At 40.5% G+C, this 26,856-nt stretch overlaps 1 protein-coding gene and 1 long non-coding RNA gene across 5 annotated transcripts; both read left to right on the top strand.

The window, feature by feature from the left end:
- Nucleotides 1-152: 152 nt before the first annotated feature.
- deaf1 (DEAF1 transcription factor) lies at nucleotides 153-26,256 on the top strand. Of its 4 annotated transcripts, none has more exons than XM_085413014.1 (14): nucleotides 153-289; nucleotides 1,939-2,213; nucleotides 4,741-4,838; nucleotides 5,169-5,295; nucleotides 5,460-5,609; nucleotides 9,980-10,119; nucleotides 10,639-10,704; nucleotides 10,845-10,889; nucleotides 11,963-12,086; nucleotides 12,342-12,473; nucleotides 22,526-22,818; nucleotides 22,984-23,082; nucleotides 23,865-23,954; nucleotides 25,036-26,256. In XM_085413014.1, the coding sequence occupies exons 2-14, from the start codon at nucleotides 2,015-2,017 to the stop codon at nucleotides 25,135-25,137; spliced, it is 1,665 nt and encodes a 554-aa protein (XP_085269140.1). In that variant the 5' UTR covers nucleotides 153-289; nucleotides 1,939-2,014; the 3' UTR covers nucleotides 25,138-26,256. The 4 variants fall into 4 exon arrangements, with proteins under 4 accessions (XP_085269140.1, XP_085269139.1, XP_085269138.1 ...); XM_085413013.1 differs by having other exon boundaries at nucleotides 160-289; nucleotides 2,009-2,213; XM_085413012.1 differs by lacking the exon at nucleotides 153-289 and having other exon boundaries at nucleotides 1,796-2,213; nucleotides 23,868-23,954.
- LOC146665383 (uncharacterized) lies at nucleotides 15,116-18,943 on the top strand. The gene is made up of 2 exons (XR_014912598.1): nucleotides 15,116-17,628; nucleotides 17,725-18,943. It is a non-coding gene; the product is annotated as an uncharacterized LOC146665383 (long non-coding RNA).
- Nucleotides 26,257-26,856: the final 600 nt, after the last annotated feature.

The raw sequence follows: 26,856 nt of genomic DNA, 5'->3' as shown, positions 1-26,856 counted from the left end.
AGATCAGCCAGGCTCTGATATGGAGCTGAGACTTTAGACTGTAATGTCAAAACTGATTTAAATAAAGACTTTTTTTATTTTGCACCAAAGAAAGAAAGCACGACGTAGGCAAAATTGGATTGACCAGTTGGAGGTGTCAGTCAGCCCACCGGAGGAAACTGTAGTGGACGTGGTCACATCAATGAGACGCCTGAACTTTGGGATCTTTGAGTTGGCTATGAGTACGTCCCATCCTGCAGCAGCAAGTCCTGATTTGGTTGGAAGACAACAGAGCCCGGACGCTCGGGAGGTGGGAATGTCATTCACCATATCCGAGTTTAATTGATTGATGAACCTGTCAATCAGGAGAAAATTTCCAAAAAATCAGTTTGAGTTTTCACACCTAGAGCTTGTTTATCTTCCTCCGAGTCCATCTTGTTTCAGTTCTTGTCACATACAAAAACATCTAACAGCCAAAATGCATCACAAACATACAACACTGTAAGTATTAGGCACATATTTGTCATGCAGGAGGGAGAAAATACAGAAAATATAGAAATGGTGGTGCTGTGTTTAGTCCAAACACCAGTAAGCCACCACATTAAAATTACATGCATAATACATTAACATAAGACTTGTGTTCAGTGTCCTGTGATTTGTGGTCTATATTTATGCTATATTACCACATTCACCTGCATAAATGAGTCACAACAAGAGGGAAACTGAATCAAGAGTCCGACTGTACTAAAGTCAACAACTGGGAAATAATCTGCGATTTTAGTCAGTGTAATGCTCTGCAATGTTGACATTTCTCTCTATCTATGTTTAGTGTTTCCTACTGTCTCACAATGAAGTGCAAGGAAGGAAATGACTGACGAGGCAGAGGTCAAAAAGTTTTATATGTGGAAAATATAGCAATTTTTAATTTGTCCAAAATTAATTGTGTTTGTTACTGCTAGGGCAAACATATGAAGGTCAAACATGCATATATTCATTATTTTGGGGCACTAAAACTAATCAGTCCACCCCACTAGTACAAAAAGTGGTACCATCTGCTTTTGGCTGGTCTTGGTCTTGTCACTGCATTTTGAAAGATAGCTCTTAAGACTTTTGACATGTTCATATGTTATTAGCCATCCTTTCAGTATGTTTGCAATCCAGACTGTTTTTATAATTATAAGAAATGTTGGGACCTATCCTATCCTGTTGATGGGTTACAAGAATATTCATATCATTTTCTTTGCTTCTTTTTTCTTCCACTTTCAGTCACTGAAACAGATATTTGTAATTCTTGAAGAGTTGAAAGTTATATTATTTTCTTATAGTTGAGCATGGGTGAAAGAAATCATTAATACAGATCTAATAAATTATTTAAATTGTAGAAAATGTTGAGGATAATTTATTTAAGTTCTGGTAGTTATGGGCACTGCTACAGATTAATAATACTATTTTAATTAAATACGCATATTTTCAGAACCATAGTGTGTAAAAAAAAAAAAATTGATGATCAAATGAAAAGAAATAAAACATTCATTAGACAACTTCACAATATTTTAAGTAGTTTTTTTGTTACCATAAAATAGTCAGCAGCACACAAACACAGCAGGTAAACACTACGAACAACAGTACACCAAATACAATTACATCAAGAACAAAAAATGTACATTTTTAAAAGAATTTCTGAGCAAAACAAGAAAATGAACACATCTAATATAAACATTTGTATGGGGTGCCTGTAGTGCTGTGTTGCTGTGTCCTTTCGGGTTGGTTCGTGTTCTTTCGGCAATTTCCGGTGTTATCTCCTTCTTCAGACTTGATGAAAATACAAAGAACGGGAAGCCCTCCTCTCTCCGTATTAGCTGAGTCGAGTCCTTTGTGGTTACCTGAATTTTTTGAGAACATTTTAAAGATTACCCGTAAACAGTTCCGTTTGCGGAGATTTCTGTCTGCTCCGTACAGGGCTCGGGTGAGGTCGAACCCACTCTGCCCGACGTCCTTTCTCGGTGACTTTCGGCTCTTGTCGTTCGAGGGAGGAATGGACGAAGCGGACTCGGCAACGAAAGCGCTCGGGCTGGATGAACCGCCCATCGGCGAGCCGCCGGTGGAGGGAGTGGGCTCGGATACCGAGTCGGAGGCCGAAGTTACCACGATGGCTGTGATGGCGGAACCGGGAAACATCGGCTTAGGAGCCGAGTCCCTACCGAACCCAGACGAGGCCGAGGCTGCCTTTGCAGGTAACACGGGCTACAGTTAGCAGCAGGCCGCTGCTGTGCGAGGTGGCGCTAAAACACAAACTGAGATAATAACGTTAGCACCAGCTGCCTCTTAACCAAACACTGTTTATGTACGGGCACTGCTTTAAACGGGGAGAACATTGTTATCTGCCGAATACATTATTTATTATTCAGAAAAGTTAATGATTCATAAGAGAGACGCTTGAAGATGTGTTTAAAAAAAAAAAAAAACTCGGGTGGCCCAGGTGGCAAACACCGAGGAAACCACAAACATGGGATAGGGGCCAATGCAAAACCAATAATAAATGCAGTGGGGAAGACAGGTATAGAAAATACTGATTTTCAATCTCACGTACATCCTTTTGCCCTCATACAAATGTTGTTATTGTTGAAACTAACCCTGCTAATGAGATTAAACGTCTTTGTGTTGTGGAAAGATTGCATTGCAAAGTGCTAAACTAAGTGGTAGCATCAAAACATGCTTGATCTAATAAAGTTTCTTTATTTAGAATTATATACATTATATACTGAGTCTGCACAAGGGAGACTCAGCCAATGTAGCAGCAATGCAAACTCAAAATACAAAATTTATACACATATATTTATACAAATGCTAAAGACAAAAAAACAAACAAATAAAACGTAGTATCTCAATCACATTTCACATTTTAAATTCCATTTAAATTCAGCAGTAGATACTGTAAAAGCATATTTAGTGTTTAGTATGAAAATACTGTGTTACCCTGATCTGGTGAAACCCACGGAACGTTAAAAAGTAAAAATGTGAAAGCTTCAGATGGATACTACAATAAAATACTTGATTTTCAGCCAAGTGTACATGAGCAAACATGTAACATGATCTTTTCACCATGTTATCAATGATTAAAAGTAAAGAGTTGTCCTTTTACCTTCTACTTCTTTAATAGTTCCAGTTAGCTACAGGATTGTGCAAAATCTTGAGCCAACCCTTCTTTATATTTTGTTTGGGAAATGGGTGCAGTAGTTTATTGAAACGTACAAACAAACATGGAAATACTGTGTACATAAGGCAAAACTAAAGTCTTTATAATTCTGATGATTTTAAAAGTCAATATTTGGTATGAATATCTTTAAGGAAGCTTTCTTTTAACTTCTTTAAATAGTCTTCAGGAATAGTTATTCAAGGACACTCAAAATCTCTTCTTTAGATGCAGTCTTTTGTTCCCTGTCATGATGAGAGATTTGGGAGATTAACAGTACTCTAGTCCAGTGGAATTGGTGAGGGTGTATGGGTCAGGCAGCTCATTATGGTAAATGGTAAATGGCCTGTATTTGTATAGCGCTTTACTAGTCCCTAAGGACCCCAAAGCGCTTTACACATCCAGTCATCCACCCATTCACACACACATTCACACACTGGTGATGGCAAGCTACATTGTAGCCACAGCTGTCCTGGGGCGCACTGACAGAGGCGAGGCTGCCGGACACTGGCGCCACCGGGCCCTCTGACCACCACCAGTAGGCAGCGGGTGAAGTGTCTTGTCCAAGGACACAACGACTGAGACTGTCCGAGCCGGGGCTCGAACCGGCAATTTTCCGATTACGGACACACCGTTGTGTGCGATGCCACATTCCATCCGAAAATTGTAACATATCAGTAACATATACCACAGACATGACTCATCATGTATTTGTCCCAAGTATAATATTTCCCCTCATCCATCTGTTCATTTCCTTCTGCTTAAACTTTATTATTTAAAGCCTGAGAGTAATGTTATGGTGTGGAGTGTGAAAAGTGAGGACCTGGAGGCAGGATTCAAAAACAAAACAAGCTATTTACTGGGCTAGAATGAGTAAATCAAAACAGAGTTCTCAGAATGGAATCCAAATGGCAAGAAAATATAGGGATTGAGGCAGGCAGGAAAACAGTACAACGTGAATACAGTCAGACTAAAACTATGTATATACACAAGGTAATGGGGGGATTAGAGACAGCTAAGCTAACACAGGTGTAGACAATCACACAATGGGTCAGAGGAGGAAGTAGAGCCGAACACAATGCGCAAGAGACTATCAAAATAAAACAGAAAAAGTTGAACATGGGAACACTGGGCACAGAGACGGAAGCTAAACCAGACCACAGGGAACATGGGGAGGGGGGTGAATGAAAAAAGAGAAATAGAGTACTAGCAAACTGTAGTAATGAACAGAAACTAGATAGCAAAACTAACACAACAAAATGCTAAATTACTGTGAGGAAAAAGTTCAAGCAGCAAAAGAAAAACAAGAAGCAAACGGAGCAACAAAGACTAAAAAACAAAACAAGACATCCAGTACCATGACTGATATAGATGAAAATCATTCATTCTCATAAGCACATAATAGAAGAGTCTTCTGATTCTGGTAATACCAGTGTTTATTGTTTTCTATGTTACCTGCTTTAGGTCATTATTATTGTAATCCTCCTTTGTAGTTATATTTTTATTCATACTGTATTCCTGCTAATCTGGAGGTTTATGTGTCGATGAAATTTCTTGTTGTTGATCAGATGTGACGGCAGTTACAGTGGGTGGCGTTCATGCGACAGAGGACAATGTTTTCACCACAACAGTCGCCACATCTGGGAGTCTCCCTGAACACGTGCTGGTAGATTAACACACACTTGACTAGATCCATTCCCCTTCTATTTTTGCCATTTATCACATTTTGATGATGATAAACAGTATCTTATGACATTATTTACAGAAAATTGAGGTGACGTTGAATAAAAACCAATTAATGTTAAATGTCCTCAGCACAGAACTGATTCATTTGTGCACGTTAGCACTGTAGCGTTAATTATTAGAACCTAATTCACAAAATCACATGGGCTTCCCTGCTGACTACTCGAGTAGTTTTAAAACATCAACATATTCTCATACCTCTTATGCTGCTCCATGATTATGAGTGTATGTACTCCTTCCACATCTGTCACAGAGCGGCAGGACCACTCTCCAGCTGGGTGAAGGTCTCAGTACCCAGAAGGCTACTCTGATTGTGGTTCACACTGACGGCAGCATCGTGGAAGCAGCTGGCCTCAAGTCCGCTGCCACCATCACATCAGGTACACCCCTGTGTGTGTGTGTGTGTGTGTGTGTGTGTGTGTGTGTGTGTGTGTGTGTGTGTGTGTGTGTGTGTGTGTGTGTGTGTGTGTGGTGTCTACTGGTGTCTGGTAATCTGAAATGTCTGATCTGTGCATTTTTTTATGTTCTCCTGTGCTTCTCCCAGGTCCACAGACTCCACCCACTCCTCTGACTCCACCCCAGGACAAAGACTCCTGCTCCAAGTACAACTGGGATCCCTCAGTTTACAACAATGAGCTGCCAGTACGCTGCAGGAATACCAGCGGACTTCTGTACAAAAACAGACTGGGATCAGGTGATTATCACACCTATGCATGCTATATCACATGGTCAAGCTGATCTTGTTATTCAGGTTACTGTGGAGATGTAAAACTCCTGATTAACTGGTTGTAGTAGGTTAGAACTGTGATCAAACATTTGCAAAAACTGGCAACGAGTCTTTCACATCCCTGTGGTGGAATTTTACCCATCTTATTTTAGTATAATTATTTTAATTCAGCCACATTATAGCGTTGTTGAGTGTGAAGGGCCAATTTAAGGACATGCCAAACAATCTCAGTCAAATTTAAGACCAGACTTTGAGTAGGCCACTCTGCTTTTGTCTCATGAGCAGTTCAGAGGTGGACTTGCTGGTAGAGCAGGGCGATATGACCAAAAATATTTATCACAATATACATTTGAAAATTTGTGATAACGATATAACTGACGATATAATCGACACTAGACAAAATACTTTACAACTCCACAACTTTATTAGTGCAAAAAAAATCAACATATTTTCACTTAAACAAGCAGCTGTTTTTTTTATGTGCATTAAAGTTATATAAAAATGTAACGGTGCAAATGCAAATTCCTTGCTGACAGTTTAACCAAAAGGCATTTCCAGTGGAAATTGGCCAACATATCCTCAGCATAACCATGTATAATATCCACAAAACTTAAAAAGAGGTTATACACACACAATACGGTAATATTATGTTGAAGCACAGTACGTATCACTCCGCCAGGCTCCTGCCTACGATAGCCCTAATGCTCCGACAATCCATCAAGCGGTGCGGCTTCGTAGCTTAGCAAAGTCGTACTAAAACATTCAACAGATGTTCGAGCGCCGTGTACTAGTGATGTGCGATATCACTGATTTCCTTTCCGATCCGATACCAAGTAAAATTCAGGGTGGTATCGGTGATACTGATCCGATACCGATACTCTGTACAAAAACTTAATGTTTCATTGTATTGCATAATGCAATATATAATTGTATTATGTAATTGTAATAATAACATAACCATATTGCTTCATAATGATTAGAGGACAACTTGTTTTTATTGCTTAATAATGCAGAATAATCATATAGAAATAAAAAAACAACAACCCTGAAGTTGTGAGCTATTTGAGCATGTTGCCTGCCTGCAGCACTATGAACTCCGCGAGAGACGTCTGTCTCCCCCTAGCAGCACCTGCCCCTCTCCTCTTCAGTTCGCCTCAACATAAGCTCATCATATTCTGTGATATGATTTACTCTGAGGTGTTTGACAAGGTCAGTGGTGTTGCCACAACACCTCACTGTCTTGCCACATATATCACAAACCGCGTCTTGGCTGTTTGTGGAGGTAAAATACATCCACACATGACTCTGTTTGCGCTCAGCCATTGTTGTGAGTGTGCACCCTAGGGGCTGCGACACATTTATACAGCCGTATTTCGCACATGACTATGAAAGGCGTAAGAGGAAGTAGTTCCTTCCAAATTAGACAATCCGAATGATATAGTTTCTTTCTACTGCGTTCATTTTAATGGAAAACTACAAATTTACCCCACAGTACTAAAATATCGATATTATAATATGAGAATCGATTCTAGAACATAAATTGCTGGTATCGGAAGAATCGATATTTCAGTATCGATCCGCACATCACTACCGTGTACCACATAAAATCGTTTCGAGGTCAGTAAACACAACCAGAATTCAAAAATAAGGCGCACGGGATTATAAGGGGCACTGTCGATTGTCAGAAAAATCAAAGGATTGATTTTAAGTGTGCCGTATTTTTAAAAAAACGCGGTAATAACGACGGCCCACTAGCATGCTCTACCAAAAATAGTGCTATGTTGTGTATCTGATGGACGAAAGCTAAACCAGTTCCACACCACTGAAGTTGCAGCATTTTTACAAACCAGTTCTGGTTCATCCGTTTCATTCAATGATCCACTTTCGCCCTTCTCATTCTCCGTCACCGCCATGCTTTTTCCGGCATGTGCGTATGAAAACAAAGGCACTGCGCATGCGGGTTTTACCCATATTCTATCGCGATATTTCATTTTCTTATCATTGCCCAACATTATACTGGTATTACCGTGAACAGTATAATATGGCCCAGCTCTACCTGCTGGTGTGTTTCAGATCATTATCCTACTGCATAACCCAAGTGCACTTGAGCTTCAGGGCATAAGCTAATGGCTGGACATTCTCCTTCAGGATTTTCAAGTAGAGAGGAGAATTCATGAGTCCATCAGTTATGCCAAATTGTTCCCATCCTTAAGCAGCAAACCTATGATCGCACCACCACCACGTTGCTTGACTGTTGCTATGACGTATTTTTATGAAATGCTGTGTTAGTTCTACAGCAGAACACAAACCAAAAGAAATTCAAAAAAATTCCAATTTTTAAAGGTCAGTTCACAGAATATTCTTCCACCATTGTTTTCCAGTTTCTTTCTTTTTCTTGAATTATCATCACTGACCATGATTGAGACATGTGAGGCAATTCATAAATGTTCTGACTTCTTCTTTCTTGTAGCCTATTTTTGTCAGACAGGTGCTACTTAAGTGACTTTTTTTTTAATTCAACTGGCCTGGTAATACTTGGGTGTGACTGGTGAAAGTTTACTCAGCTCTCCAAAAAAGTGGTTAACAAAAGTTAATTCATTATTTAACAAGAAAGGGCAATTACGTTTTCCACATAGGGCCATGTTGGTTGGTTTGGATATCCTCCCCTTAATAAATTAGATCATTATTGCAAACAGCATTTTATATTTACTGTTTTTATCTTTTCTAATATTAAAATTAGTTTCGATGACCTGAAACATGTGTGACACATGTTATTAAAAATAAGAAAAATAAGAAATTACCAATAATTTTCACAACACTCTATATTCCTTCAGCTATATTTGCTTTTTATAATTTGCTATATACAAGTGACAGTGTTCCTTTTGCCTGTTTGACCTCATGATGGCACTGTTGTCTCACTGCTAATACAGAGGCACAATAGACAAAATGATGTAGAAGCTTGCCTTTATTACCATATTGTTGTTATAGTAGCAAGACGGGTTAAAGTTCTGGTGCAGAACAATTTTTTATTCACTACCTGGGTCTGGATGCAGTTTTCCCCTCCAGGGGCAAGGGTACCTAGACCTGGGGTATAGACTACGTTTGGGGAGTGTGATTGTGTGTACAGTGTCTCTGTATGTCTGTCTCCACGTTGGGTGAGTGCTGAGTATTTGCATATGAGAGCATGAGGGTGGGAATGGATGTTTGTATCTGTGTGTGCCTGTTTGTTTGTGTCTATATGTCAGGTCGGGTATCAGACGCCACCTCTCTGGGGACATCTCAGGCCCTCCAAGGTATGGAGGCCTATCTCCCCCCAGCACTCCCCCTGCCAGTTGCAGACGCCCTCAGACATCGGTGCATTGGTGGGTCTTTGTGTCCGGGGATGGGCGTCCAGGTACGCACCGGCTCACTCCTTGGTGGCTGCTTATCGGGGCCTGGAGCCTGGGGCTCGCTCGGGCCACTTTCGGGGTGGGGTGCCCTAGGCCTCTCGGCCTGGGGCTCGGTCACTCTAGCACAGCTGGGTGCCGGCGGAGCTCACGGGCACGTCATTGCAACCCCCCCTGGCTTCTGCTCCACGGCTGCTGAGTGACCCCTCATCTGGGGCTCTCCTCAGCACTTTCTGGGATTGTGGCGCGGTTGCCCCTCCGTTGGTCTTCCTTGGTCTCTTGTGCTCTAGGGGCCTCTGGATGTCTGGAGCCTGGATCTCCTCTATACCTGCTTCATGCCGTAGCAGATCATTACATGAAGGAACCTTTTAAATACAAGCGCGCTCATGCTCACAGGTGTACACACGGGTGCTCACAGACACAAACTACACCCTTTTTGGCTCCTACCTCAAAGAACACTGTGCGCTGTAAATCTTGACCTCCCTCCCCCCGGTCATGTCTGTCCCATCTGCAACAACTGAAAATAAAATAAAATAAATAAATAATAATAACAAAAGTCAATCAAATGGACCAATACGGCAAGGCAGGGATGGTCCACTTGGTAAAGTAATTCCGTTGGGCTTCTCTCTTTGCCTTCAGACAATAATTCTGATGGCAAAAGAACCAAACAGGACAGGTGGCCAAAAAAAAAAAAGGACAATTTTTTTTTTATGCTAGAGTTTTGATGGGAGGTTGGAACATGAAGTTGAGCTAGACGGGACGAGCAATAAATTTTTGTGCCATTAAGAGGGTGTAGCCCCCAACACTAAAATGTGTTGAGAAGTAGTTGGGATAAAATCAAAGGTACTTCTATCCAGAGTGAAATATTATAGTCAAGACTCTTTTATACTGTGTATATTTTGAGTTACTTGTTTTATTGCTGCCCACACTCACAGTGTTGTGTTTTGTCAGGGGGCAAAGGTCGCTGCATCAAACACAACCAGCAGTGGTACACTCCCACTGAGTTTGAAGGTCTCGCAGGGCGAGCAAGCAGCAAAGACTGGAAGAGGAGCATCAGATATGCTGGCAGACCTCTGCTCTGCCTCATACAGGTAATTAAATATACTGCTTCACTACTATCTCACTATCGTACTACTGCAGTGCTGCACTGTATTGTGTGATGCAAAGAAATTTGCATTTCCAATTTGTGAATTTGGATTTTCCTAAGCTAATCTTGAGCCACGAAACTAGCAAAGTATTCTAGAGTCAAATGTGAGACCATCTGTCTGATAGCTAAAAATCGACTGATTGGCTCATGCAGCTGGACAATGATCCTAAGAACACCAACAAATATGAAACAGAATAGCTGAAAAAGAAAAGTATCAAGATGTTGCAATGGCCTTTGACATTAAGAGAGATGTGCATAAATGAACCCCTGTAAACCTCAATGAACTGAAGCAACGTTGTAAAGAAGAGTGAGCCAAAATTTCTCAACAACAATGTGAGAGACTGATAAAGTCACACAGAAAACAATTACTGTTCTAAAACTTTTTTTCTAGTTAGTCCTTTGTTTATAAAAGGAGGTGGGCCAAGTCCATGCAAAACCTCATGCAGTAAACCTGTGTTTGCAGGAGCGTATCTTGAACCCCCATGCTGCCTCCTGTACCTGTGCAGCCTGCTGTGATGACCTGATAGCGGTGAGTGAAGTGGACAAGTCCTGATGAGCTTTTAAATCAGCCTGTTAATTAGAAATTATTTAAATTATCATAATCTGAGATGTTACACATAATATCTGAATAATATCTGTTTGTGTTCGTCTTATTTTTTGCATCATTAGTGTCCAAAGGAGGGAGACTCTCTGGGAGAAGAAAATATCAGCATGGTAAATGATTTTTTCTTTTTGTTTTTTTGTTTTTTGTAAATGTCCATCACTATAACTTCATTTCCAGATGCTTTATCTTGCGATCTATATGGAGATACATTATCATTAAACAAAATAATAATGATTCTCTCAGTCTGTGCTGTGATCACATCTCAGGGTGAATATTAGAGCAGTGTGCCTATTAATAAACAAGATGGCTTCTTTTTTAGGCCTTCTTCTAGTCCCCAGTTTAAACACAGAAGGGAGCTACTTCTTCTGCGACACAAGGGCTTCACATGTAATTTTTCTTGAGGCATCATTTAAGCTTTGAGGCTTCTTGATTAAGTCTCTACGAATCAAAAATATACAACAAAGCAAATTAAAGCAGTCTGGGCTTTCCTTACTGGCTCAACAAAACTCAAAACCTAAACATATATAACATGTGTCGCGCGATGGTTATTGGTTTTCTTTGTTAACTCGGGTTCCCTCCATGCTCACATAGATGGCAGCATGTGACACATTGCTCTAATCTTGTACCACAAAATCAAATGGATCAGTTGAGCACCAGCTACTCAAAGGAACAGCTGATACAGCTCTATGACATCAAATAAGGCTGCACCAGAATCTGGTGATTTGGTCATCGCAGGAGCACAAGTGCACTCTCTGTGCTGCTGTTACTTGTGAAATGACAGCTGCACATTAGAGCGCTAACATTTAGCCCTTTACAGTAATGTATGATAATAATAATAACTTCATTTTGAATTTTTGTTTTCTGTTCAGGTTAGTTTCACTAGACATCCCAGTAACAACAACATTTGCACCAAAACCTTCTTATGCAATTATTATTAGTTAATAATTTTAGTTACTGCACAATATATATTTTTTTTTATTTGTTTTTTTACATTGTTACTTAAATTAATAGAAATGTAACTAAATATAACTGTAAGTACTTAGTGATGACTATCTTAAAACAGACATGATTTTAAAACAGTAATGGTTTATCGGTATCAGCAGTCATTTTGTTGTCTCTGCTTTCATTTGATTTCTTAGATGTTGCGTTGATTTTATCTCTGTTCCCTTTCTGCTTGACTCAGACCGGCCCCGTACGCCTCTTTGTCCCGTACAAGAGACGAAAGAAGGACACTGAGCCTGTGATCATTTCTGCCAAGAAGGAACTTCCTGCTACCAAGAACATTACGTTGACTCCGGGAACCACATGTAGGTCACATGTGCTCACAGCTCATGATTTGGTAACTTTGTGCACTTACAGCCAGGGATAGTTGTTTTGACCTAGAATTCATCTTCCTTCTCAAATCATTTCCTGTACTTAAATTTGTGTTCCTGAAAAATTTTATTAATTAAAAGTTTATTCTCAAGTTCTCAAAATCAGATCTGTAAAGTAAAAAATGTAAGCCCAACCTTTAAACTATTTGTTGTCCAAACATGAATCACACTTCTGTTTGTTTCTTACAGTCACAGTGTCCCCATCTGGGCAGTTCACTACTTCTGGGACCTTGACCTTTGACCGCACGCCAACAGGCGACGCTGCTGCTGCCATCATCTCAGAGGGCTCGGCACAGAGCGAGGTGTTTGCCAGCACCGCAGGTACCATCCCCTGAGTGACTGAGAATTCATTCAGTCGTACATTGTAGTGCATTTGTTTGAGTAGGCACTTAAACAATCACAATTCTCAGTGTGGGAATCAGCCCATTGGTCCTTGAAATTATTCACCTCCACAAACACAAAAATATATACATATCCTGCATGGAAAACCAAACCGTTTGGTTTTGAATTTAGTTGTTTTAATCAACATCCATGCAGGATATGTATATATTTTTGTTTTTGTGTTTGAACCCTATTATATGGAAAGTCATTTCACTCTAGATCGACAATATACACCTTCACAGTTTTACTTATTCAATATCAAGTCAGTCTGATTTTGGATTTCAAAAAACCCCCAAAAAACAAGAAGTTTCCTTTTGATAGCCTTCAGAATTCAGCCTGCTTTGACTGTTTTTCTGGAGACTGTCTTGATGGCAGTAAATGTCACCGTTGTGGCTCTTTTACTGAAGTAGTCTGTGTGTTGTTGAAATCTCCCAATTCTTTGAATCTTTGGGCTGAAGGAGGGACAATACTCGGTGTATCAATGCTCAATCAACAATCATTTATTTCCATACAATTCAACAGTCAGAGCATTACAACGTCCGGACGGGAGAGATGCTACCAGAGGGTCAGGCACATGTCTCAAAATGGTGACGGGTTGCTCAGCTTTTTATAGTCTCTAGTGGCCCCCAGCTAGTCGTAAAAGCCAAAACATCACATTTTTTCTCTGTTACAGCGCCTAAGTTATGACCTCGGCAGTTGTTTCTCTGCTTTCTGTAAGGTGGGGGTGTGGAATGTGGTCTGTCTATCTCCCCTGTCTTTAGACACAGAGTCTCCTGCTTACAACCTTCTCTTCATGATTCAACAATTAAGCATGTCAAGAAAACAGTGTAACACATTCCCAGCAGATCAAGGATACAGAGTGATGCACATTTATCTAATGAACTAATATGTGAATATGTTCTGTTAACTCAAAAGTATAATGAGAACTACACTACATACAGCTCACACACTCTATATTAAAGGGTATAATGTGATCTACAGCAGTATTCTAATTCAACTACTTTGATTACATATATAAGGTAACATATAATAACAGAATAATCTAATAATTCCCCCTTTTGATCTCTGAAAGAGATCACTTACAACATGCACTCCAGGGTCGCAAGGTCCAGGTTTTCTTGATCCTGAGGCCCTCTGTCCCCCTTTAACGGGTGGACCATATGGGGGATGACCTCTGTGTTCACGCAGTTCAGATGCAAGCAAAGTTAGATTTACAACCATAACAGCAGTTACAGATGACACTCCCATCACTCCCCAATTCTCCCACAGCTTTATTTTGGTGCTCCAGTTTTCCACTCCCATTTTAATGCCACCTTATACCTTTCAAATGTACTTAGACTAGAACCTCTGTCTAAGGAGCTTTTAACCTTCATTTTTATTGCTGCAGCTACCAGTGTCTTCCAGTTGGGTGATTCTCAGCTTCTTTCTTCGACCTCCGGGGTTAGACCACCCTTTAGTCATTGCACAGTTCTGGGGATTATTCTGCCCCGATTTCAAACAAGGATCTGTGTGTTTTGGGGTCACCGCCGTGTCCCCCTTTTTGCCAGAGCCTCTCGAACCTCGTTGGTCTGGTGTTTCCGGATTTTCGCCAACCCCTTCATGGTTATTGCTGTGTTTGTGGGATCCATCTTCTCCAGGAGCCCAAACGTCATGACACTTGACCCCAGTTGCTGTCTCGGCTGTCCCTACATCTGTCTCTGCTGTGAAGGGTCCTCACATCTCCGTGTCCCCGTCTGGTGTCTCTTCCTTTCTCTGCAAGAGACAGAAAACCAAAACACCTCTCTCCCTATCCTTGATAATCTAATATTGTTATCCATTGTTGTTCTAATGATTCAAATTTGGTTTAAAATATTATGTTCAGGACCTATTCTAATCATAATCTATGTGTGTGTAAAAGAAATCAAAAATTAGTGAACCCTTTCTAAGTCTAACACATTATAAGCTTAAGTTTTACCATAGCTAAATTATTAAACACAGAAATAACGTCATAAGATGTTCATAAAACCATTGTTTGATGTTCGGACTCAACTTCCCCCTTTTTGACACACTCCCATGTGTCAATTCATTGGAGCTAGACAATTAAAAGAGAAGGTTGGTGACATCATATCTCAGAAAGTATCAGAAATTCTTCTCTCGAGTACCGTTGCTCCAGCCTTGTCATCCCTGAGGATCTTCGATCCCGAAAATGTCCCTTCTCCTCATGTAATAAAGTCTGTCATCCTTCCATGCCCTGGTAACTGGTCCATCCAGAGCTGTAACATTTTGAAATGTACATACAACAAGCCAAACCACACCTTGGTCACACCAACCCTTTTCTGCCCCGAAGATGTCCAACACCATCTTAGTCTGGACCAGGGTTGTAATAGTTTTGCAATTTTCATCAGTTTTAATCAGTTTTTACCAATTGTTTGCTAGTTTAGTTTAGTTTTTATTTTCTGAAAATCCTTAGTTTCAATTTAGTTTTATTTGTGTTTTGCAAAAATTAAGTGTAACAAAATCCCAGTTCCATCATATCAATCATGCTCTTCTGGTTATCCTTGGGTGTTGAGACTATTAACTATTAACTCTTGCCGCACCGAGTGGTCCTAATTTTGGTTCAAGTGAATTGATAACCTTTTGAAGGCGATTGTTTCACACCTTTATTTAGATGTCCCAGTCCTGTTGTCTCGGGATACATCACGCTGCCTTATCTGGGGTTAGCTGTTTTCTGGGGATGCGGGTTGAGTGGGTGAGCTCTTCAAGGAGGGGGAGTGTGCTCCCCCTGATGAGGTCTTCTAGGTAAGCTAGGTTAGCCTTCTTGTGTGAGCTTTTCAAGTGCACTTTAAGGTTAGTGGGACTTTTAGTTTTATAAATGTCCCTCATGTCCCCCTGATGACCCAGTATTTCATTTTTGCACACTGTAGTACACATTTTAGTTTTTGCTTGTAGCTCGCATACTCTACTTGCCACTCCTCTAAGTCCTGATGTTTCTTACAGAGGGCAACAGTACCTTTAAAATTATATCACATGTGTGGGGGTGTGGCCTTGCCAATTGTTTTGCCCACCTTTTCAAAATGGCTGGCGTGCCCACAAGCACATTTCATGGAAAAAGAAAGGTAAGCTTGATATTTACATTTAAAATGTTTTGTTAAACTCAGATTTTTATTTTATTCTTTTTGCAAGTACCCCTCCTCGGTGGCGAGAAACTGTTGGTGTGGTCAAGTGGGTGCTCTGGAAACAAACGCTCAGGACAGAACAGTTATCAGTCATGTACTTCCTACAAATTTTGCATATGTTTTATTCCATATTGATCCTCTGAGTGTAATGGTACATTTTAATTTGAATTTATCCAAACTAAACACAATATTTTCTTTATTTACTTTGCTCTTGTTCTTTTCAGTACCACATCCTATCAAATGTCCCTGTCGATTATATTCTACATTTAATAACTTACTATTTCAAGTGAGAACCTAAATCACGTGGACCAATGTTTATTATTGCATATCTCTATTCTGAATGTGGCCAGTCATTCATAGGTATTGTTCAATTTTGGCGATTTTCCTCTATAAAATTTAATTGACTTTTTACAGTGGCCTGCTATGGTTAATAATAACATATTCCAGTCATGAGTGGTATCAAAAGTCTTCTCCACTGTAGCATTTGGCATTCCCAATAATATAACATGATACCTTACTCAAAACACAGCTAATATAGCACAGTTTTCTTAATGCAAACATCAGCAACCACAGTGTTAAGTCTGCAGTTCATACTTATGTGAAGCTAGAGTCTCCTCCTCCAGTCTCTCTTATCCTCCTGCTCCTGAAAAAACAAAACAAAACAAAGCGAAGCATCCACCCTTCTCTTGTCGGCTGGGTGAATTGTTTATGAATTGTTTATTGGCATTTACTAATCCTAAAGTTGGTGCAGTCATTGTCTCAGTATCAAGTCAGTCAAAACTTTTAGTCGTCAGTCCATCACAGTCCATTCACATGCATACCTCCATACACATTCATACCAGATGTTGCTGATAATGGAGTCTCCCGCGCAACCTATTCGAGCCTTCATCACCAGCAAGATGACGTCATCATTTTAAAAGGAAAACAATTCCTTGTTGTTTTTTGGGCCGGATTGACTCGGTGCAATCCTTTTAGACTCAGAACTTCTCAGTGTTCCCTATAAGTGAATTTCTCCCAAGCCAATTACAATCATGGAGAAGCACACTTTGCAACTGTTTTTGTAAGAATATTTCATAGCGCTTTAAATTTCAATCTTTCAGGCCTGGTTTAAAGAGCTGATTGTTAAATCATAAACTCACAAAATATCAACATATCACCACCGGTGGATCACACCTCTCAGATTTTCTTATCTCAGTGCACTGTAACAAAACGAAAACAGACATAACCAACAAAACACTAACAACAATAACACAAACTAGGGCCCGTTGCAGACATGTCCAAGCATAAAACTATCCCTCTCTCGCTTACGAGAAAGAACACAAGCCAAAGCTCACTGATAAAATCAAGCTAGCGCTAAACAAAACCAAACAATCAACCAGAAATTCACAGGAACATTTTGCTTCCTGCCGGGACAATATTGTGTGGGAATGAGAACCTCAGGTGCCGGAACACCTTTTGTTCCTCCTTGAATTAAAACTCAATCACAGAAAATGCCGTACTCCAACCTAAACTTACACTATTAATTCATCAATTTCACTCTGTGTCACTGTTCCTCATCAGGGCTGTGTGAAGCACAGCAAAGAATTCAGTCAAGGCCTTGAGCCATAAACAGACATCACGCACAGACATTGTTTTCATAACCAAACCATTTTAGAGCTTATTCCTAAAATCTACATAAATGCCTTCTAGGTGACATATAACACATTCTAAGTAATCAATGGCTCCTCATAAAAATTATGCATTGGGATGTTTGTGTGCAGCATTTTGCATATCAGCATAAGCAAAGCATTCTTCATTGCATCAGCGTGTGTGTGTGTGTGTGTGTGTGTGTGTGTGTGTGTGTGTGTGTGTGTGTGTGTGTGTGTGTGTGTGTGTGTGTGTGTATGTGGATCACTTCTCAGTGAATCAGCATTCCAATGTGTGTGTGTATGTGTGTGTGTGTGTGTATATGTGTGTGTGTGTCATTTCTCACTCACTCAACGAGTGCACGTGTTCATGTGTGTATTTCACTTCATTCTGAATCTGTGTGTTTGGAGACGTGTGTGTGTGTGTGTGTGTGTGTGTGTGTGTGTGTTCATCACTTTCCTGTTCTGGTGTTCTGGGTAAACCACGGCCTGAAGCATGCCCTGGGGTCCTGCCCCCCCTCCTTTTCAGTTTGTTTGCGACCATTGCTGCTGCTGCTGCTCAAAATTCAGTCCGTCCTGGTTCTGACCCCAATTGGGGCAGTCCTTTCTCCAGTGTCGATGTTCACCGCAGGTGAAACCTGCATCTTCTTCGGTGTTTTTGTCCATTCTGAGGTGCCTTCTGACCTCAGTTACTCCTCCTGTCTCGGTCACGCCCTTTTTCGCCACCCGATCATCCGTGTTGGTCCATCACTGTCCTGCACAGTGTGAATGCAAAGTTATCAAGGTCAGCATTCTTTCGCTCGGCCTTACTTTTCATTCGGGCTTGGCGGGCGTCTCGTCACAGCTCTGTCAGCTGACGCAGTCTGGGAATTTTCCCCCGTGTAGTGAAACGGGCCTTAGGTTTAGTGCTCTCCGTCTCGGCTGCATGAGATCACATTCCTGCAGGTCTGTTGACATTCTCAGGTCGTTGTTGTGGGTCCAGCTGTTGCAGCATTTGGTCAGTGTCACGTATGGGGGAGAGCAGGAGTCCAGTCAGCCTCGGCTTTCAGGGCCGGCAAAGCAGCCTGTAATTAAATATGTATAGAAAAAACAAAAACAAAACAAAAACAAACAAAAAACAAAAACAAACGAACAGGAAAATGTTGTTGTGTTGGCTGTGTTATTCAGAGGGGAGACAATGGGGCCAGGCCCTGTGTCAGCCTTCTCTCCCCCTTTTTTGTTTTTTGTCTCCCGATATAATCAACTCCTAACCCACCAAGTTGACAGGACAACACCGGTATATGTTAAAATTCTTAAGATCATGTTTAAAAGCCCAAAAAAGGAACTTTCTTTCATTCAGTAATCACTTTTATTAATCAATCAACAGAAAACATGTCACAATTTGAATCTTTTAACCACTAAATTTGTTGTGTCTTGCCTGGTTGGTTAGACCAGTGTTCCTTTTTTTTTTTTTTTTTTTTTAGTTAAATTGTTGTCCTGCAACCCAGAGGGTTTCTTTGTCAGTAATGTATAGACTTCATCATTTAAGTATGTTAATTTTTCTTTAACCTTGCTGGAAAATCTTCACGTGTTCATGAGTGTAAGCTGTTTCTTCATTGCGTGTATGTGCATTTGTATAAAAGCAGGTTAATTTTATCTTTTCTCAAACTAGGCGTTACCTTAAAAGGAGCCTTTCTCTCAGATTTCTCTGCTTGTGTGTGTTTTTGTTTCACCTTTTTGTTGTGATGCTCCGGACGCCTTCCCAACCTCCACAAGTCCGTTGGCCCCAATTTTATGTGTTAAAACTTCTCTTAATTTCTCCTCTAATTCTCTCCTCGCTGCTGTCTTTTTCACAGCTGCTGATTCGTGCTGGGTGTGGTTCCCATTACCTATAATTTTGCTTCGGCCGCTGTGCTTGTGGGGGCAGTTGGTCCAGGTCCGCAGCTTCCTGTATTAACACACTAAGAGATTTATTTAATTTCATTTTCATCACTGTTAAACAGATAAGCAGGCAACCCGCCTACCTTGACAGCGTAAACTGTACGCCAGTCTCCCAACACATTCCTCTCTGTACTCCTCCATAATTCTCCACTGCACACCTCTTACTATCTCTCCTTTTTATTTTTATTACACCACAGAGTAATACACCCAATTATGCCCGTCTATCTCTATGTGGCTCCAAATTCCCTCTTTATTTTAATTTCACACTCGTCAGGGGACAGGCACACAACAATTTCAACCACTGAAACGAGGAATTCAACCTTTTTATATTTCTTTACTAATCTAGACTCAACGTTTGTTCTCAAAATGTGTCTTGTTCTAGTCCGGAATAAATGTGAACCCGTGATTACACGGCCGTTCCAGTGTTATTTCCGTAGCTATGCGGGGGCCCTCACCTCCCCAAGTCACCACCTCGGCACCCGGACGCCGCCGGTCCTGCCCGCGCGTCCACGAACAGGAGGGTCGCCACTCCATAGGCAAATGTTCCACAGGTACACTAGGCATCAACCTTTGATCCTAAAATGTGTATTTGCTCTAATGTCCTCCTAATCAAACACATCAACCGTCACTGTCACTGTGTTCACGCTTCACACTCCACACAAAAAACACACTCAGAGCGCGCCTCACTCACACTCTCACTCAGTGCGCGCTTTACCCACAAGACAGCACCCAGAGCGCGCTTCGCAGCTTCACACACACTCTCTCACCCAGAGCGCGCCTTCACACTCACACACAATACTTTTCCTCAGCGGGAATTTTACACAGAAACCTCTGAGCTCAACGATTAGATCTTCTTAAAGCACACTGCACCATAGACCAAAATACCCCTTTCTCTGCGCTTATGACCGCCACCACGGGGCAAAGTCGCATCATAAAAGTGATGCTTGCATCCCCGAAGTTATACCTGACATCATAAACCAGGTGTTGCTATGTACTAAATTTTTACTTTGTATTATGACCGCAGCCCTTTATACTCGACTGACGCCACAAACCACCGTCAAACCTCTATCCAATGTACTAAAACTAGCACCAACCACTACTGCACTTCACGGCCGCACCACCGGAACACGGCCGTATCATAAACCAAACCTACGGACGTGTTTCGCTCTCGCGTTGCCAGCGTTCAACTGCACCGTGAAGCCAGCATCTGCTTTTCCTTAAATCAACTTCTATTTCATAGCCGGCAAAAGCCAGGACGTCACTGACACCATAAACAAAATAAACAAACCTCGACTTCAATGTACTGGACTAATGGCCGCGTCTTCAGAATAAATTCTAACGTATTATTGCTACAGAAGCCAGTATTAGACAAAATTAAATGTGGAAGGTAAAGTGGCTGCAACTAGTCCAACGTAGTATGTTATTAGTATCTCCGTAGAAGCAGTTTATTTAACACACTGGAATTCAGCCTCAACTTATGTTGTTAGTATCTTGCGCCAAAAACCAGACACCGACAAATTTACTGTGAAAATACATGTGACTCAGCGAACAGATTAATTTGGAAAGCCCAATATGCACATTTGGTATTTATAATACAACAGGCTGTGCTTACCTTTCTGTTTTAGGCCGGCCTTCTGTTCACTTTGCCCCACGATCTCACCAAAGGCCAAATCTGCACCTCCTCAGCACACCAAAGATCCGGGTCACGGCACCAAGTTGTTGAAATCTCCCAATTCTTTGAATCTTTGGGCTGAAGGAGGGACAATACTCGGTGTATCAATGCTCAATCAACAATCATTTATTTCCATACAATTCAACAGTCAGAGCATTACAACGTCCGGACGGGAGAGATGCTAATAGTGTTAACTTAATAAAAAAGGACCTCAGCAAAACTCAAAAACATTGACATTTTAAAAGCTTATAATCAAAAAAGCTCAGATACTGTGGGAGGAGTCTGACTGCAAAATGTAGGAAAAGCAGCCAAAACATGCTCAGAATATGTGGAACCTCAAGACTAATGAAAAACCTCCAGGTGTCAGGCCTATGAAGTGTGCAAAGCTGCTATTAAAGAAGAATGTAGTTATTTTAATCAACATCCAAAATACAATTTGGTCTGTTTGCACTTAAAGCAAGGAGTACAGTGAATCACTCGAACACTTCCAATGTGTGGCCGTTTTAAACCATCACCAGCTGAGATACAGATAGGTCCAAGTCTAAAAATAACCAGACATCTATCACACACTGTGTTTTAACACATCCTTGAGAAACAAAAAAGGTGTGTGAGTGCTCTCACAGGTAAATGGTGGTGTGTTTTACACTATAACACTTTAGTAGACTCTTACTTTCTTACTACCCTGACAGAAAAAGGTACAAAAAATCTAATTAAATTTGATTCTGTGGACTTAAAATGATGACAAAGCTTACAAGCAGAAGCACTGAGGCCTGGGTTGCTTCGTTAACCTTGTGGTGAAGGACACAGAGGCAGTTCAGACAGCTCACATGTGTGACTACTTGTGGAGACTCATTGCCCAGTTCTGTAGACAATCCATAATCCATTGTCTGGGACTACAGCTGGTGACAATGGTCCTTTTTCTGCTCTGATTATTGTCTGCGAGCTGGTCAATCACTCTAACCAGAACCTGTTTGAGAGCTGGTTCAACCTAAGCTGAGCTCTCTGAGGCTGCAGAGCAGAAGACTACTGTTGTAAACTGCAGTTCAAGGTGCTGGAGTCTTGCCTGCTTTAGCACATTTATCGCTACGGGTAATTTCCAACTCATGTACCTTGTTGGGTTTTTACATTCACAAAGTGAGACATAAAAAACGCCTTAGATAAATGATTTCAAAGCGCATTTATTTTGAAACTGCTATCAAATTGGTTTCTGATCATTTTATTGCCGTGCTTGATTGGCCAGCCAATCCCCCTCACCTGAACCTCACCTGTTGGGTATTATCAAGAGGAAGATGAGAAACAGCCAACCCAGAAATGCAAATGAGAGATACCAAAGCAACCTAGGCTTCAAAAACACTTCAGCAGGCCCAAAAGCTGATCACCTCAATGCCACACCATGCTGAATCAGCAGTTAGTGGCAAAGACATTCAGCCAAATACTGAGTTTGTACATAAAGATACTTTTCAGACGTTGGACATTTCTTTATTGTAAATCCATTTTTTTAGTTGATCTTAGGAAATATTCTAATAATAGGATACACCAGATTTTCATGAAACTGTAACAGCAAATTTCAGACAGTGTAGCAGAAAAAGATCCACAGCTGTCTTTTCTTCTCTCGCTCAGTGCTAACGGCATTGCCAGCGTTAGCTGTTGCTCATCAGCCAGTTCAGGCCAAAGTCGCAGTGGCAGCTGCAGCGGCGTCTCCATCGGCAGGGCTTGTGGCTGGGCTTGATGTGGGGCCTATTGGGGGAGCAGAGCCAATAGTGAGCGAGGGGCAGAAGAACACTTGGATATACCTGGAGGAGATGGCCAACACACTGCTGAACAATGTCCAGCAGCTCAAGGCTCTGATCGAACAGGCCAAAAACTCTGCAGGGGACCCTGTAGGGGTCAGAAGTAATGGCGGCAGGAAGGAGGTGAGCACACACACACACATACACAAAAGGTGTGAGATTTAGATCAGCAGTAACAACAAATGGATTTGACTTTAATCTTTGTTTTGTGTGTGTGTGTGTGTGTGTGTGTGTGTGTGTGTGTGTGTGTGTGTGTGTGTGTGTGTGTGTGTGTGTGTGCGTGTTTAGTGTGGTCTTACCCAGCCGTTTCAGAACCAGATCTCATTTCAGCAGCCAGATGACTCTCAAGCTAAGAGGGGCACTGAAATCACTGAGATCATCATCAATGTATGACATGCTTACATACACACTCACTTGCTCCAAAATATTATTGAAATTCCTTACATTTCTTATTTAGCACAAGTCTTAAAGAAGTATTGTGACCTGAGACATCCACACTTTTAGTTCCAAGCACACTACATTTCACAATTAGGTGTTTGTTTGTTTTTTTTAATAGTCTCCCACGCGACTTTCCCCTCATTCATGAATAAGACCCTGAGATACTTTAATTTGTTGCTTCTATTCTGACATGGAATGGACTTCTCATGCCTGCAGCTGCCACCTTGTCATGTTGGAGGGTTTTGAGGGTCCTAGTAATCAAAGTCTTTAACCCATGGGGCTGAGCCCGAATGAGTCACATGGCCCAGTCATTCTGTGGGCCCATCATCTGCAGGAGGTGCCAAAAGGGTCAGGTGCAATGTAGTAATTATAGCAACTAGCTCCTGGGTCATGGAATGAATACATTTTTTAAGATTATTTACATCTTATTGTTAAAAAATTCTGATTTGCAAATTACCCCAAAAGTTTGAGGCACAAATACTGCATTGAACACCTCGTGTATCTAAAACTCCAGTGTAAATATAAAAAAAAAAACACATGGAAGCAGAGAATTTTAGTCTTCTTTTCTTTTTTTAATCAAGCTTTTGGATTATACCATATACTGTAAAGAAACATATAGATATAACGAGTTATCAAGACAAGAGTTCTCAGTGACAAAGTTCTTGATGAATCATCTGCAGAGCTGAATGCTGTAGCTATCATGTTCACAGGCTCCTGCTTTGTTTCTGCAGCAGATGTGCGTAAACTGTGGCCGGGTGGCGATGAGTGAGTGCACAGGCTGTCACAAAGTCAACTACTGCTCCACATTTTGCCAGAGGAAGGTAAGACTCAACTGTCTTTTTTCTGTCAGACACACAAAAAATAGACAGATTTCCCTGACATTTGTTATGAGTCTTTACTAATGTTTTTTCATGACAGTGCAGTTTAAAAAATAATTTATTGTTACAGCAGTCGTTGATTACTCTGTTACATTCAAATCAGCTGGTAGTTGGATTTGTTGGGTTTCAAACGTGTTTCCAACAGGGGTGTTGAAGAGTTGTGCAAAATCAAACTCATAACATGCCTGTAAAGTGTTTCTGCTGTTTCTTCTTACTGATATATTTGCAAATAGCTATAACTTACTGGTTTGGTTTTTAAAGCCTTAATATACGTGTGTTGGCTGCAGCCATGTTTTTTTTCCAGAGGTGACCATATTTGGAGGTAATCCTAAATTATCAGCTAAAGTTAACAAATATTGTCAGCAAGCTGCATTCATAAACTAATCCCCTCATAGGTACACTATAATTTTTATAAAGTAACAGACTATAGACTACACTACAATACAATACAATACAACTTTATTTATATAGCACATTGAAAAACCAACGGTATACCAAAGTTCTTCACAATAAAACAGCAGGTTAAAACATGAATAATATAAGACCATTAACAAAGTACTGAATATGCTTACAGGTCAATGGCACTAATTACACAAGAATAAAAATGAATATCAAATCAAAGTTGCTAAAAACACACAGGTTTTAAGTAGAAAAAGATATAAAGAAAGATAAAATTGGAATTAAGTATAAAATACAGGCGTTAACTAACCGGGAAAGAATGATTAAATAAGTGCGTTTTTAATCATGATTTAAATGATTGGATGGAGTCAGACTATGCTGCAATACTAGAACTTTACCCACTAAAACTGAAGCACAGACTTCTAGATGATCTGTACCACACAGGAAGCCATACTATTTGTCAGATCATTCAGTTAAAATGTTCATAAAGGCACTAACAATGTAAACACATGTTTGAGGCCTTGCAGGCAGTTTTTGACATTTTTCTTTTCATTTTTCATGCCAAAAGGTTGCTACTTGATTTTCAAAATCAGTCACTTCACACGTCCGTCTCTTTTGTCCACAGGACTGGAAGGACCATCAACACACCTGCACTCAGTCAGCAGGGGGCATGGCTGTCCAGCAGGAAGAGCCAATCACAGCCATTGACATGGACAAAGTGAAGTGAAGGTGTAGCAGTTTAGGAAAAAGCGTGTGCATCGTTTCAGTGAGGTTAACAGCTGCTGCAGACTGAATGACCTAAACTGGGAGAACACACCTGCTTGAAAATAGCAGTATTTAGAGAGTTTAGTGTGAAGGTTTTTTCTCAGGCTGACATGTAAAAAAAGGTCACTGATGGAGTGAGAGCTGAAGTTAGACTAGACTGACTTAGCATTTATGAAAAGTATTAAGGAGTCTTATTGCAGCAGTATCCAATGAAGTGGTGGTTCTAACTAATATTTTCATCATAAATTTATCTTGTCCCTAATTCTATCATATTTTAGCGACTTTATTACATTGTGTCATCAGTTGTCATATGGTCTATATCTTCCATCAGCCACTGTTACCTCTCCGCTGTTGCCATTTTACCTCGTTTACCTCATTATTCTCTAAAAACAGTCCTGATTAAAGAGGACATCTTCTTTTTTGTTATGTATGCATGAGCACAGTGGCCAGATTTTGGGTTCAGTGTATGTACAAGTAATCCCTGTGAGTCAAAAGTTCAGACTTCAAAGTGCTAATATGGTCATCTCAGGAAATCAGCTTTGGCTGCTGCAACCTGCTATTGAATCCTTCTGTTTGAAAGGGAGAGCCAATCAGAAGAAAGTTGGTCAATCTTTTGACGTCTACATTTTGATGATGAAACGCAAGACAATTATTTTTAGAGTTAAATAACAATGTGTTTTGGGGAAAATTTTTCAGTTTCAGTCCCCTCATGCCAAAACTTTGCAGAACATTTTTCAGCAGACAGAAATGACATATTTTGATATTAAAGAATCAAAGTTGGTTATCACTGATGAGGATTTAGAGAATTTAAAGTTGAGGATCTATCTTTAATTCAGGATGATGAAGTGACTTGAACATGAAACAAACAAAACTGCTGTCCTGAATGTTTTGATTTTTTTCTGGCAAAAACTATGTATGTAAATTATTATTTTCTTACATTTGTATATGTGTGTTATTCTGTTGCTACAGAGCCCTTGAAGTCCAGAAAGAATGTACAGGTATTATAAGCAATTGTAAATATAAAGGTAAAGATCGTTTTTCTTTGTGTTTCACTGATTAATAAAAAGAGTTCAGCAAACTACTAGTGTTATTTGTTTGGTTTTTTTTGGTTGTTATTTTATACATTAAGGCCATTTCTCTTCTTTTTGCACATTTAGCTTTTTTAATTTCCCTGATGTGCAGCTAAATAGAGTTTTGCTTTTTAATAACAAGTTGGTAGCCTACCTGCTATATTAGAGTGACTCCTTATTAATCATTTTGGATATGACATTTGATTCTGCTGGGTCTCAGGCCCAGCAGCACTCAGGTGTCTGCTGCTGATCACTGATAGTGACGGAACGAGCCATTTCTGGCACTTACTGCTTAGCCTAACCACAGCGAGGCAATTTTATTGACTTAATGCCAAAATTCACATCTGTAAATGTAGAGTTGAGGGATTTAAAAAATCGCCTTCCCTGTTGGCCTGGCCTGTTTTGATTGATGTAATCTGTTGGCCTTCTTGACTTTTCACTATCAAATAATGATAATGTTCTTTTGTGTGTTCAAGGTTCTGTAGGGACCCCATTCAGTCAGGACTGATGTTAGGAGCAACTTAAACACTAGTTATAAAGCTTACTTCTGCTGACATTATGGCTTACAATCTCCCTTTGCTGCAGTGATGTAGCAGTTATAAATTACATGG

This window comes from Rhamphochromis longiceps, linkage group LG7 (assembly GCF_057381845.1).
Source record: "Rhamphochromis longiceps isolate RC_006_pf linkage group LG7, R_longiceps_female_GT1.1, whole genome shotgun sequence".
NCBI classification, from domain to species: domain Eukaryota; kingdom Metazoa; phylum Chordata; class Actinopteri; order Cichliformes; family Cichlidae; genus Rhamphochromis; species Rhamphochromis longiceps.
Note: the sequence above shows the minus strand (reverse complement) of the source record. Positions and strands in the feature narration are given on the sequence as shown.